This window comes from Netta rufina (genome assembly GCF_964035555.1).
Source record: "Netta rufina genome assembly, chromosome: 15".
NCBI classification, from domain to species: domain Eukaryota; kingdom Metazoa; phylum Chordata; class Aves; order Anseriformes; family Anatidae; genus Netta; species Netta rufina.
In genome coordinates this window covers 13,149,914-13,165,089 of record NC_140138.1, presented here as the reverse complement: position 1 = coordinate 13,165,089, position 15,176 = coordinate 13,149,914, and the positions used below count along the sequence as shown (strand labels likewise).

Here is a 15,176-nt window from a genome sequence, read left to right as displayed (position 1 = left end):
GGATTCAGAGTAGTTAGGAGATGACAGTGGATTGGGGTGAATACCCTTATTCTTGACTTTGAGAAGTGCACTGACAATGAATCATTCTTAGTGATGAGATACAGCAGTGCTGACTCATCGGGCTGAAATTAGAAGGGCTTTTTTAGGTGGAGATATGTAATTCCACCATTTTTTCTGATGAATGGATAAGAGTGAACATTTTTGTTGGCTAATTTACGGACTTCATCTACTAAATGTCATTTATTTTCCCCTAGCTGTCAAACCTAGCTGGAGGCAACTGACAGAGGGAGGGAGAACCTAGATCCAGGGAGGAGGCACTGGAAAACATGTACCATGTAGGATGACTGGCAGATTTCACAATTTGGTAGGGATGTTGGCAGTCATTTTGCTACCACTTCTAGTTTTTGAGATTCTCTTTTGATTTGGCGTGTGCTAATGTTTGCTTTCATTAGGACAGGGGTTTTGAAGCCTGAAATCATTCTGCTGGTAATCTAAAGAAGGACAAAAAAAAAAGCTGTCATTGGAACTTTGCAAGAAAATTACAACCAAATGCACAAACAACTGTTACCCCCTTTCCCAGCCACCTTTGTCATTACATCTGATAGCAAGGGATTACATCCCTGTTAGCTCCCGCGTTTTCTTCCTGTAGTCTCTACCTCTGCTTCCCAGTTCAGGAAGGGCTGATGCAACCTGAAAACATTGTGCTCACTGGATCCTGGAATGATTTACACTACCTGTTCTGAAGATCACTGAAACAGTGATGATGAGACTGAATCCCAGAGACCCTACATTCATTTCAGAACCTGGTGCTGGGATCCCTCCATTTCAGCTTTAGAGATTTGATTACCACACAGTAAAATTAATTCTGTTCAGTGTTCTCCAAAGGGTTTGCTTTCCTTTTCATCCCTGCGGAATGACCTGATGCTCACCTAATGCTTTTCTGTTGCACTAATAGATGAATAATCTGGTTTACTTCTGGCAAGAGATTTGTGGTCATCCCTGAACAAAAAGATTTTATGCCAGTTTATCTTTCAACTCTTGAGTTAAAAACGTTGCTCGGGGAGCAGCAAAAGAGAAGGGACTCCCTGCGAAGATTGCGTACTCAACTGCTTCTCTGAGGTAGGAATATTTGTGAGCCTACAAGGAGAGTATTAGTGGCAGAGGCTTCTCTGATGGGTGTTCCAGTGATGCGGAATGATTCCTTCGGAGAGTCCATCACCATCTGGGAGTCACCGGTGTGTGTCCAGGAGATGCTCTGCTGGCTGACTGCGGAGTGCTGGAAGCAATCGGCTTGGCAGAGTTTCATCAGTCAGGCTGCCCTTTGCTGTTGAGGAAGCAGCTGCATGCTCGCATTTTTGTTTGGCAGCGTGTTCTCTCCCTAGGGGCTGCAGCACCATTTGATTAGGACGGAGGAAAGCAGACCTATCGCAAATATGTATTATATTCCAGCAGAGCTTTGTTAATCTTTTGGTCTCTGTGTTCTGCCTTAGGAAGGTGCTGAGTGAAAACGCCAAGGAAAGCCAGAAGGAAAGGAGATGCTCAGCTGTTGCACCTGAGTCTTGCCTCAACCTCTGTTGCAGTTCAGACTAAAATCAACAAATGCATGCTGCCGTTTAGAGATGTTTGCAAACCTGACACTTCTTGACACACGAAAAATCTAGTAACACCTGAGCTCCTTATTTTCCTCCCTACCTGCACCTACCTGCTTTCCTGTAAGTGTTTCTGTCTGGCATAGGATGCTCTGACCTCCAGGGACTCTTCTTTTCCTGAACATAATGTCATTTTGCCATTCCCCCAGCTTGCTTTGGTACTGTGCTTCTTAACCAGCGGTGTCTGCCTGGGAGATTATGTGAACAGTGTTGATGGAGTAGATTTTGAGAAGTTCCGGATGTTTCTCCGAGTTCTGTATTTTATTGCAGCTGTGAAGGTCACCTTTGCTTTGAGGATCAGGGAGATTTGGGTACCGCCACCTCTGGACATGGAGGTGCTGAGTTGTGCACTTAATGTGGTGCTTAATCCTTTTACTGCCTGAGTGGTGTGGACCATCCTGTGCGTTCTGTGTCAGTGATAGCGCCTTGAACTCAGAGATTACCTTCTGGCCAAAGATGCTGGATGGTTTTACAGAGTGAATATCATCTTTGCATTAAGGGGGTGAGTGGGAAAGGAGTTTTGGAGAGTTTAGCAATTTGCCCCAGGCGTCCCAGCAATCGTTCGTCAGAGTGAGAACAAAAGCCAGGTCTCTGCTGCAGAACTATGCAGCTTGCTTTGAGGTAGGTGGAGTGACTTGCCAGGAATAAAAATGTGGGTATTTTTTTGCTTGGTATTATATCTTGCATCAATTGTTTCGCAGTGGCTTTGTTTGCACCCCTTTCTCATAGCTCAACCAGTGAGAATTTGGTGTGATTTCATTATAATAAACCTCCTGTCGAGAATTCCTGATGTTACTGAGTGACTGTCCCTCTGAAAACAAAACAGAAGAAGAGGGATTGGTCTGTCCTTGGGACTTTAGAGCAAGAGAAAGATCTGGTTATTATCTCTTTGTCCAGTAAATCTTGATAGCGTGTTTGACAGGAGCTCATATCTTGCAGATGTTTTCCCTATATCTTCAGTAATTATAACTATGACTTCAGCATTTTTTCAATTTGCAGTATCATTTTTTGGTTAGCACCCTAGAGTCTTTGCTTTATTCATGCTTCGTGTTGTTCACCGGCTGTTTTTTGTCTCTCACTTGGGGGCGGCATTTCACTGCCGCACATCCAATCCAGTAGGAGACTGGTTCTCGACAGGCAGCAGCTCTTGCTTTTGTGATGGAAATCACCCTTCACCGCCCAGCACGGAGCCTTCGGTCCCTGGGTGTTGCAGTTTGCGATCCGATGCCCAGGAGCACAAGTCCTTGGAGGTACGGGGACATCTTCTCACAGCCAGTCCAATTTCGTGTGTTTTATGTCCTTGCTTGGGGTAAATTAAGAACAACTAAATCACATCGAAAACCATATAAGCAGTGGCCTGAGACACATACTGGTTGTGCTCTAAGCCTATCCATATGAGATAAATTATATCAGTAAGTAGCGGTCTCTGTTTTGCCTTTGCAACTTTTCTAAAACTCAGTGTCACTTCACTGTATACTGAATTTATGAAAAGCTTTCAGAAGTCATTGGGGAATTTTCCCCTCCACCTTTGCACTGACAGCTGCCACCTACCTCCGGTCCAGCCCCTGTAAAATAACAGGGTGGCTGCGAGGCTTCTGAGCCAATACCAACGTTCATTTGTAGCTGTTCTTTCCCACTTTATACAGGCTGTGCATTTGATTTTAAAACCAGGAGAACTTTCTTGAGAACAGCTGGATTGAATCCCTAAAGCAGCAAGGCATTATTTAGCAGTGTCTGATCCCAAACTGTCCTACTGATTGTGATCTCAAATGATGCAATTTTGCGAAAGATCAGTAAATTCTCCTACGAAGCATCAAAACAGCGTTTTAAATTAGGAATGACCATTTAACCCAGTGTAATTTTGGAGCTGCTAAAACAATGCTGTATGGCTACCAATCTGCAGTAATGGTGCGCTAATGGGTTGAAGGCGGAAGGTATTGGCTCCCGTGATATAAACGAACAGATAGCTTTAAAGTGAAAACAGGCACATGCACGCCTTAACTGTTGGAAGTTGAATCCCATGGGTAAGATTTCAGATTGAACACTAATGAAAATTTCATTTCAGCTCTCACAATGTTTTAATATGCAGGTTCGCAGTATGCAAATAAACTGAAGTCTGACTGCAAGTGGCTGAGTTACTTCTGTCACAGTCTGCCACCCCCATGAGTAAGCTGTCTGTGGCTTTTTTTTTCTGAAATCAAAGTTTTCCTCCCGTTTTCACTACAAGCCAGAATCTTGTTACATATTTGTGTGTGTCTCTAGTGAGAGAATTAGTGATTCCCACCATTTCTTCAAAGCGTTTTCATGCCATCCCTCTATTGTTCCATGTAATTCATAAGTGCAGTGCACAGAGCTATATGTTTTTAATTTATGATTGAATTCTGAGAGTTACCATCACTGCTTTCCTTATCAGAGTCGTCCTGGGAGTGCAGCCATGTTTTGGGATTTCCTTCTGCGTTTCAGCTGCAGCTTTGATGTACGTTATTCTACCTGCTTCTCCTGAATCTAATGGAAAGAGGTGGTGATGTGCTTTTTTTTCCCCCTCCTTCTCCAGCTTACACCTTCAGATAAGATTTGCTGGCTTGGACCATGTTGTAGGTCACCTCACACTAGCCGCACACTAAGGCCATCTAGCTTGAGCAGAGGAGCTTCATCTTATATCTTCTTTGTAGGTGATTAGGTTTGTAAGGTATTGTGAAATTACCCAGGGAACGGGGGGTAGCCAGCACGAGGAAACTGAAGCGATTATCGGGCATGTTAGGACGCACAAGGCTCCATATTTCTGTGATTGGAAGCAGGTACAGCCTTGTGCATTTAAATTGTGTGCTAACTTTGTTGAAGAGGAGAGGCAAGAATTTATCTGAGGAGGTAATTAATTTGAAATAGCTATTAATTAACATTATACCTAAATTTGCCAGTCATCGCACTTGACTTGAATTTGCAGACAACTGTTGCATATCAAATACTGCTATGGGTAGCTTGGGCTTTGGCAGGCTGTAGGAATGCCGTGCTTTGCAGCTGTGCTACGGCTCTGCCAGGCTGACCCTCCTCCTCTCCCCCCCGTGCCTGCCCTCCCAGCACGTGCCTTCCCTTCTGGGGACCCGCACTTTGGATTTATGGCTGCGCGAGCACGGCCCAGGAATAGGCGGCTGTGTGTGTTCACAGGCATTCCACCCTCGTGGGAAAGAATAAAAATGACTGGTTTGAATCTGAGGCAGTGAAAGTGCTGCGTGCTTCTCTCCCTTGCAAAGTACCTGCATTGTCTTGGGGTGGCTGTTAAGATAATCATGGTTTCTGATGAAAGCAGAAGACTCAAATGATGTTTCGCAATGAAGGTTGTTTTGATTTATTCCCTGTATGCAGCACACATAATTTTGCTTCCATAACTCTTTGAAGCAAGCTTTAATTTTGTGTCTCTGGTTGTTGCTGCTCCTGTGCTGTGCCATACCTATGAGCTATTTAATGTGCAGCGTAGAGGAGTACATTAATGCAGGTCCACAAAGAGAGCGCTTCGATTTGCTAATTGCTTGTAGAGCGGCGGGTATTGTTGCGGAGAGAACGACCACTCATTAGAGACTGAGCAGCTCGTTTTTTCTGACAAGTGAGTCCCATCCGAGCTGCTTGCCTGTCGGCCAGGGCAGCTGGCTCACGTTCAGCCCCTGGACTGGGATGTGGGGCTGCTGATGCTGCTACCACCTGCGTTGGGATCACCGGTTTGCCTTGGTTTCATCCCCAAGACCCTCTCGGACCAGCCTCCCTCAGCATTGTCAGAGCTGGAAGAGCACAGCTCCCGACCCCTGTGCTTCCCTCCTGCACACCTGCTGTTTTCCTGTGTTTGTATTCACATTAGAAGTGTGAGATACAGTGGAAATAGCTACAATTGGAAGGTATAGGGGATTAATTATTGATGAAGGGAAGCAAGCTAAGCAATTCAGAAATGTCTCCTTGGGAGCTGAATCAGTTCCTCTCCTTGGAAACTGTTCCTGCTCCTTCCAGCCCCAGCTGCTGTATCCTGGCAAGGCAGGAGCACAGGTTATCTTTCCTTCCCTGCCGCTCTCTTTTGAGGATGACAGCAGCACTGACAGTAGATTAGACTGTGTTGTCATGTAAGATGAATGTTTTGAATTGACAAACCCTGTTTTTTTGGAGGCTTAAAGTAATTGACTGAATACTTCAGAGGATTTTTTTTTCCCTGCTTATGCTACTTATTTGATTTTCTTTACCTGTTTGTGCTGCCTTCTGTGGGCAAATCGTCCTTTACATGTATTTGTCTATCTGATTCTTAAACTCGGTATCTGTTTGCTTATCAGATTTCTTAATGCTTGAGCTCAGTGATCCGTGGGAATTTAACACGTGTATTAAGTAACATGAAATTCCTTGGAGCTTTAAGATGACTTCCATGCATATCCTGAAAATGCAGCACAAGATTTTTGTACTGAGAGACTCCTGAGACACCAAGGTGAACGTGTTCAAGCTAAAAGCAGGTAAAACAGAGTGGAGCCACATGTCCGTAGGCCATTGCATTTGCCAGCACACAGCTCAGAGACGGGCCTGGCAAACTGCTCCAGCATCTGCCGCAGAGGACGCTCCCCACCTGCCCGGGAGTGAAGGACCCTCGTGTGCCCACCCTGGCTCCGTCCTTGCCCACCTGCAGCGCCTCAAGCTCACTGCTCATGCGTTCGCTGGCTGCGAGTGGGCAGAGAGGATTGAACCAAGAAATCCACCAGTTCATTCCTGGAAAGATAAATGATAAGAAGCAATATAGCAATATTTCTTTCAGGTCCTTCCAAGGCTGCCCAGCGGTGCTGGGGCTCAGCGCACCGTCCTGCGCCGTGCCAGAGCCCTCTGCAGCTCCGTCCTTAAAGTGCCGCGGTGGCTGGCAGCTCCTCCGAGGCACTCTGATTAAGTGAGGTGTGGGGAGAAGTTCAGAGCCTAATTTCTTCTTCATAATTAAAAATGCGTGCATCTGTCATGCTGCTGGTGATTAGGTTGTATTTTCTTGTGGCCTAGTAGGAATATGGCAGTGAATCACTTCGCAAGCAGCTGTCCTCTAACAGCTGAGCTAGGTTCAATATTTGATTTAAGCTAATAAAAAGTCCGGGGTAGGGCTAATGTTTACAAACTGGATGTGATAAAGCATTCAGATCATCTGTTTCACAGGCAGGCGAGAGCAGGCGCAGGGGACCCCAGTGCTTCCAGCCCCGGGGCGCGAGCTGCCGTGCTGGCGGGGTTCCTGTGCGAGCGCCTCGGCAGGGCTCAGCTGTGCTGGAGGAGCCTCCTCCTCTGCAGCTGTGGGTCACACTGTAATGGCTCACAAGGCATTAAATATGTCCCTTTTGCTCTTCTGTGAGCGTTGTAGTCAAACCATACATTTAAGAATCTTTTAATCTTCATAAATCATTTCTTCTAGCAATCTAGTAAGCTTAGTTGCTGTTCTCTGAATTCCCACTAGTTCAGCTACTTTTCCCTTTGAGATGAGCTGCCTAGGAATAAATGCAATGAAGAAAACCTACTCTGTGATTTAATTCTTATCTGATTGCTTCTCCAAATCATATTGATCTGCCATTAGCAAGCTGCAGTTTTGGACTTGCTGTCCAGGTTTGCCTCTAGGTCTCTGTTGGCGTAACAGCTTGACAGGTTTGTATTTGGTTATTTTCCCCGAGACATACTATATTTAAGTTAAATTATGGGCTATTTCCTGCTCGCATTTCTCATTTCTCTCATCCCTTTGTATTATTTCTTTCCTGTCCAAAAGATTTTGCAGCCTCTTCCTGAAGTAAAATATACGAGGCCTTTTTCTGTCCTTTTTTTTCCCTGGGTTTTATCAACACCTTGTACTTTCAGACATTCTTACGCTATCTAGTTAAATGGGTTCCTAGGGTGCTATTGTCTTGATATTTTAAAGAAAAATATTTCCTCTGTGAAGGTGATCCAAGCTCTGAACAGGTTGCTCAGAGATACTTTGGAATTTGCTTCCTTGGAGAAAGGCAGAACTGAGCTGATCGAGAGCCCTGAGCATCCTGGTAGAGCTGACCCTGCTCCAAGCAGGGGATCAACCTGGCCTCTTCCAGCCTAAATTACACCTTGATTCTGTAGAACTCTGTGCTCTCTAACAGGAGATTGAATAGAAAATTAACCCTCAAATTTAGGAGTGGTAGCTACAGTAGGCAAGTAAGTAATTCTTCACAGCTCTTTGCATCTTCTTCAGAACAGTTCCCATTCAAAGGTCATATACATCTTCATACAGATAAGGCTAATAAAAGTACAGAGAAGTCAAGATTTTTTTAAAGATCGAAAATATTCTGTCAGTCTTGGGGTGTTCTGCAAAGGCTACACCAGCATCTCCTGTAAATAACATCTCTGAGGGGATGTTTTCTAATTCTAACACTGGTGTAATTCTACCTGATTAAATATTAGCAGGAAAAAAGTCTGTCCCAGCTGCCTGCAAATTTCTAGTTACCTGATGTTTCAGCATCAAACTTGGTGATAATTTGAGTTTTTCTTCTTACTTGCTTGTACATGCGCTCGGCGTTTGGTTGGGACTGGCATCTCCTGTGGTGTTTAATGAGTGTGTCTCATTTCCTTGTGCCAGGTCCCAGACTTGCATTAAAACCTTTTTCATCTTATTTGAGTGTCTGTTCCTTAAATATTGTCACATCATCCCAGGCCCTACACAGCAAGAATCCGTAACTTTTTCTGTTTGCACTGAGCTCTGGGGACAGGGAGGTTTTGAACTGTTTTGTTGTTTGTTTGCAAAATTAAACTTACGCTGTGCTGAACCCGAAGACTGTAATTTTTTGTTTGCTTGCATTTCAGTGCCGTTGGCCTCCAAAGCTTAATGTTTTCCTTTTCATTGTAATAAACTGCTTGCTGTTTGCTTCTGGTTTGGAAGTAGTACTCAAAAGACCCATTTCATGTGTGGAGAGAGATTGTTAGAGGGGCTCTGAAGGGTTTTAATGAATATCTGCTTGAAATTATGTGAATTAGTTTGCAGGAAGCTTTTTTTTTTTTTTTTTTTTCTTATTGTGTTTGTTTACATTGTTTAAATTAGTTTCTCTGTCATTAGTTGTGTCTATTTTCTGGGCTTTCTGCTAACTAGAGAAAGGCTGATTGCAGGCTAGCAAAGTGATGTGAAATAGAAGAAGGGAAGAAATTGCACTCAAGTAGTAAATGTGCCTGCTCTTAACCATCTCCAAAATACTCGTGTTTTTTTTTTTTTTTTTTTAATTCTTTCTCATAAAGAAAACTTGGTGAAGGCTCTTCTTCTGAGTCAGGTTCCCAGTTCTCCAGAAATTCTGAAAGGGTAACGTAAGGTATTTCCACTCTGGTTTGAGTTTCTTTGAATTTCAAACTTTCTCTTCAAACAAACAAACAAAAAACGACCACTTTGCATTAAGTCTTTCTCACAGGCATTCAGTAGGGTTGTGTTGCAGAGAGGCTTTTCTTGGTATTCTACCACAATTGTAGAGACTAGTAAAATCAGCCACATGCCCTGAAATTTCAACAAGACATTTTTTTTTAAGTGCCCTTCAAGCTCCCTCTCCTTTCAGGAGTTTTGGGCAAGCATCTTCTTTCTCTAAAGTTAAGCATAGGAGAAAGAATTAGATGGGTTTTAGACCATTCTCCATGACTTCAAAAGAAACAGAGAGGAAGCACAGTTCTCTGACTGGACCATCAGACTGAAATTTGGGATTTCTGCCCCAGTGGCTCTCCTCTTTACAGTAAACCTGTTCGTTCTTGTGTGTGTAGACCGCAGGCTCTTTGGGACAGGATTGTCTCATGTAATGGGATGCTCATAGGGCATAACAAGACCCAGCACTTAAAATTCCTTTTCAGTGCAGAGAAAATCATGTTGTGGCTTTTATGGTTTGGGGGTGGGTGGAAAGCAATGTAGTCATATTAAAATTCTGAAATATGTCCCAGACTTAATTTTCTATTTATTGACTTTTTTTTTTTTTGTCTTGAAGGCTCAGCTGTCTCAAGTTCTGGAAGAAGTGGGGAATCACAAACAAAGAGCAGAGATGGTAAGTGTTCATTTCTTTTTAAACGTTTTACAGTAACATATGCAAAGTTCAGTGCCTTTGAACAGTGGATCAGTTCCAAATACTCAGCTCTGAACAGCAAATAAACATTTTAAAAGTTTGTATCACTGTTGCTAGTCTTGGCACTGTTGGTATCTGCGGTTATCTGGAGCAAGCATTGGATGAGATCTAGTGATCTGCCATCCTCTTTTTTTGGCAGTTTGCCTTTTTTTTTTTTTTTTTTTTTTTTTTTTGTTACCAGTTCTCGATCAGAAGGAAGCATTTAATTTCATCCTGAATTAACTGCTTACTTTGGGGGCCTTTGATTCAGTCTCAAGTATGCAAAGGACAAGCAGATGAGATGCGACAATTACTACAAACTAGTATTTTATAATGCCTGTTAATTTTCCGCTGGTTTTGTCTTTTTTATTGGCAGTTCCCTCAAGGACCAAAAGTAATAGAAGCCACAAAACCAGGCAGTAGGGAGGTTTATATGTTGTTTCATGACTGTTGTATATGATTCTTCATATTCAGCATTAAACTGAGGTGTCAGCATTAAACTGTTTTGTGAACCAATGTTTTTGCTGATGGGTGAGTTGCAGGATTCCTGCAACTTTTCCAGTCACAAGAAAAATGTGAGCAGTATCCAAGATGCAGACACTCATTCTCTAAATATATTTTACATTGGGTTAATTTTGTTACTAATTAAAATATGGGCTAGTAAGTAGGTACTAAACAGATTTTTGCTCTGAAAACCAAATGCTCAACAACAGTGCTAATGCTAGACTTTAGTCGTCTGCTTAACTCTGTTAAGGCGTTGAAGGTCAGAACTGGTGTGCCCTTGCTGTTCTATTAATAGGGTGCCATACATCCGATAGTTTCTTTTTTTACTTGGTCTGTGGTCCCCCATGTTGTTTCAACAGCAGATTTGCATTAATGAGAGCGTTAATTGACTCTGGGTCTGGGGTGGTCTTGCATTGTGGGCAAATGTTTTTGTATGCTCAGTTACTTTCTGTGGTGATGTGTGATATGTCCAAAGAAAACAGAATTAATCCTATTTACTGTCTGATCTCGTTACATACTGCCTTGTTACAATTTTAAATGCTATACAATCAACTTTGTATTGTGCTCTCTGGACATATCAGAGGATAAATTTGCTGTTATGTTTTTAATGTTCTGATGCTCATTTTTTAAAGCATTTCAAAGTTTTTCTTTTTGGCTCATTAAGCCTGGGGTTTGAGGTACTTGTTTGCCTTCAAAAGCTTGTCGTATTAAACAAGCTAGCAGAGAGCTGGAGAAACTGGGACTTGCAGTGTTAAAGCATTAATTGGTGTTGTGCATCATCCATCAGCAGAGGATAAAGAAGTAGTCAGTGTTCGGTGCCTATTCCCAAGGGTTACTTGGTGGAAAACTGCAGGTCTTATGATCTTCGTTGTAAGGCTTACATCAATCTCACATGAAGAGGCTGTGTTCTGTAGTGCTCTAGACTATGGTTTGCAGATTTTGAGGTGTGGGCTTTATTCAGCATTTTGAATTTTGTTCAGTAAATACAAGAAAATTGCTTCAAACAGAGGGAGATTGCTTTTCCTCTTTTTCCCTTTAGAGGAAAAAAATGACAGTAGGTAACTCCTTCTTTGGAGGAGCTTTCTTTGGTTCTCCTCCATCCCCCAGTGAAACCTCACTGGTAGGGAAAATGTGTCTTCTGCAGTGTGAGGGGTGGCAGAGGTCTGTCCCCTTTGGTTGGGGCCATTTCATTAACCTCCTGCCTCCAGGCTCCGGCCATTATTCCGGCAGCCTTGCTCTCCTCTCTGCTATTGAACAAAAAGTTCTTTCCTTGTTGTTTATTTTCCCTCTGTCCAGATCAGTGTTTCACCTGGATGGCCTTATTTTCAGACTCATTCAAAGTTGGCACTTCAGCCAGCACTTGTTTGCCTGATTTGGATTCCTGGCGTCTCTCCTCCCTTTTCATCCCTCTCCCAATTTTTCACCTGTGATCCACTTCTTGCTGGTTTGATGCTAAGCCGCTGCGGCTGGGAGGGTGCAGAAAAGCTCTTCCTGCTCTGGGTGCTGACAGATGTGGATATTGCTTTTCATCAGCCATTCTACAAACAGGCTTATGGCTCTAAGTGAAAAGAAATAAACACCTGTCAGGTGCTATCGTACAGTCTGATGGGTCTTTGGGCTTCGGGGATAAACCTCTGTAGAGGTGACATCTCTGCCTCCACCCTGAAGAGTGCTAATGGCTTTCTTACCTTCCCCAGAGCACTGGAAATGAATTAACATGCTCTAGGGCTAGGGAACTAGCTGGTCGGATCTCACCAATGAGTTTGTTGGGGCTTCTTGTATGCAGCAGGGAGCATCTCAGATGCCCTGGTAAATCATTCTTCACGGAGCAGTACTTAAAAGTGAAATATCTGTGGGATAAAGCTGTTGGGATTGTGGCCTCAATAAGATGGCATCTGCATTTGTGCCCTTGGTTGGAGAGGGCCCTATTTCAGGGAATTGTGTCCATGGGATGTTAGGAGCTGAACCTGTGCTAGCCCAGGGCACGAGGTCTTCCTAGAGGAGCGCGGGACGGGCTTGCAGCTCTCGCTGCCGCTCAGTGCTGCAGCACGCCGGTCCGTCGCTTGTCAGCTAAAAGTGAGCTGACTACCAGAAGGAGGAAAAAAAAAGAAATGTAAATGTCTTCAGCTAATTGCAGTTGACAAGACAAAGGCAGTTTGACTTTCCAGTATTAATTAGCAAACCCATACTAATTAGCTTGTATAAGCACAATTCATGCTTCTTTCCCTAAATGCAATTAATATTGCAACTGAAGACGTCTCTGGGCTGTGCCGCTGTATCATTAACATACTTTACCCTAATTAGACACGGCCAGTAGTGGCTGGAGAAATGAGTTTGTGATTACAACCATAAAAAATCCTCTAATATTTTATATCCTTCAGGGAACTTGAACCTAGAATTTATTTTTTGATTTAAGAAAAATTACCCTTATCGTTGTGCTGTGTAATTATAACAATGAAACTTTGATTTTTCTCTCCCTCTAACCCTTCAGTTATTTATTTTTCTTTATTCCAACGTTGAATGCCTTCCTGTTAGAAGGAGGCAGTACCTGCACAGTCTTCTGAGAGATGGTACATATCAGAGTCACCAGGCTGCTCAGATGACTTCATTTTCCCCCACTTCTGTGAGTGTTCTGTTTCCTTTCTTTGCTGAAATAATGTTTTTGTTGTTGTTGTGCCCTAAGCATGCTTCTTTCCTGCAATTTTTATGTATTTATGAGCACTTTTCTGACAATTTTATCAGCACTGGAAGTTTCCTTTATCAAGGGTAGCGTTCAAACATCTTTACTTGCAGGATGTGCCAGGAGATAGCTTGTAGGGTTTGCACCTATGGCTGCCTGTTTTGTAGTCCCAGGATCTTCCTACTTATGGTATGTTAGTTTAGTGCTTGTGGCATAGAGCTGAGGGCTAGCTTCGCTCACACCAAAGTATTATGGAAAATGCTTTCCTGATTGTTTCATATTATTCTTTCTTTCCCTGATGGAGGGAAGCAGAAGATACTTCTTTCTAATTTTCATCTGTGTTTTTCTTATCCCTATATAGACAAGACAAAATAGTTTGGCTCAGGCTTGCCACCCGGGCAACAGCTGTGATCCTTGATCTTACACTTTGCTTCAGTCTGGTTCTGTAGCAGAGGCATTTATGTCAAGATTCTTTTTCCACCATTAATCCCTGAGGGAAGTGAGGCTGGTATTTAGAAAAGAAAAGTATCACCTGGATTTTCACTGCCCTGAGGTGCTCTGGGTATCTTTGGCTTTCATCTTCCAAAGACAGCTTGGCCCATGTGGGCTCTGAAATCTAGACTCCTTATTGGACCAAATTATATTTCATCCTCCCGCAGATTAAGAAGGATGGATATAAGAATCAGAAGAATTGCTTAGCAGGGTGGGAGGTAAAGAAGATTTGAAGTCCAAGGATGTAGTCATCGCAAAATGAATGGCATAAAACGAAAGTCCTTACAGAAGAAATAAAGACACCTTGAAATGACAATAATGACTTCCTCTTGCCTTAAGTAAATGTGTTTGCTAACCCTCTGCAAAGAACAGGAAACCTTTATTTAAGGGCAGCAGGTCAGGAATAGTTAAGGAGCCAAATCATATGTTCAGTCCGATGAAATCGTAATGTTTGGGATTAACTTAAATGTCAGTGACCAGCTACACTGATGTTTATCGGGAGAAGTAATGAAGACAGTAGGAGGATACAAGGAAGAAATCAGCTCAGAGAACGCTGTGCCTGATCTAGTCAGGACCTGTCTGCTAACTGGAAAGCAACATGGAAAAGTTGCAGAGAATGTGGGAAAATCACAGAAGTCATCAATAAATAAACATGAGATCCATCCACACTGTTTGTAAACCATTCGCATTACTACTGAAATACTTCACTTTCTAATGGTTGCATCAGACCTCCAGGCCATAAATAACTGTAACTTCTGATACTTAAAAGAAATACCCGGTGAGGTTCAGAATTCTGTTGCATTTGACTTTACAGATGGTAACGGTAACAGGAAAGAAGTGAACTTTGGTATAGAAAGAGCTGCCTTAGATAATTGGGCAATATAGCTAATTTAATTCTTGTATGAGAGTTATTAAGCATAAAGCAAGAAATACAACAGACAAGACACAAGAATGACAAAAGTGGTGCTCATTAGTGGAAATGTTAATTCTCCGTATTATCTACAGTAGGCTGGCAATTAAATGTGGGATTAGAGTACCAAGGCACGTTAGTTATAAATAGAAATGAAGCTCTGACAGAACAGGCATGGCACCAACAGGTTGGGAGGGGAAGGAGGATAACCGACTGGGGCAGGAAGCCTCCATCTATCAAAAATGTATTTGGTCACTTCCAAATTGATTTAGCAAGATGACAGCAAGCCTCCTTAGCATTTGACAGATCCTCTGCTAGCACCTTATATGAGACTTCAAGCCCAAGACAGATGAGCAGTGTGACGTTCAGCTGAGCAGCAGCGTGAACGCAGCAGTAGTTTTTTAGTAAGGTAATTTTGGGGAAATACACAGTTCTTAAATCAGACTGAAAAACATGAATCTGGTTATAAAGAAACAGCAAAAAAAAGTTGATCTAGAATGAAATGATATAGTAACAGATGACAGGAAGAGGACTCTTCAGGTCATAAAGTCCAGTCCTTTGGTAACTGAGGCAATTGCAGCATGTAGATTAGTTCATCAATTTATCAAGCTTGTCTTGACAGTGCTTAGCTTGTTTGTCCCACTGCTGTCACTGAAAGACTGCTCTGATAGCTAGAAATCTTCCAATTCCAGCTGAAAATATATGTGCAGTTAATATCCTTTCTTTTTTTTTGTGTGTGTTAATTTTCTCCTTAAACTCCAGTGACTGTTCTTCCTCCCTCATCTTTATGCTGTGACATATTTATAGAGAACAATTGTTCTCTCCCAGCATTTGCCTAGGTTAAACAAATCAAGCTCTTC

At 42.7% G+C, this 15,176-nt stretch overlaps 1 protein-coding gene across 1 annotated transcript in view; it reads left to right on the top strand.

Moving 5' to 3' along the window:
- MAD1L1 (mitotic arrest deficient 1 like 1) overlaps positions 1–15,176 on the top strand; it is a 354,917-nt gene that overhangs the window by 167,484 nt on the left and 172,257 nt on the right. The window contains exon 13 of the mRNA XM_084296309.1: positions 9,617–9,673. Within this exon, the coding sequence (XP_084152435.1) occupies positions 9,617–9,673 (57 nt within the window). The remainder of the gene's footprint in view (positions 1–9,616; positions 9,674–15,176) is intronic.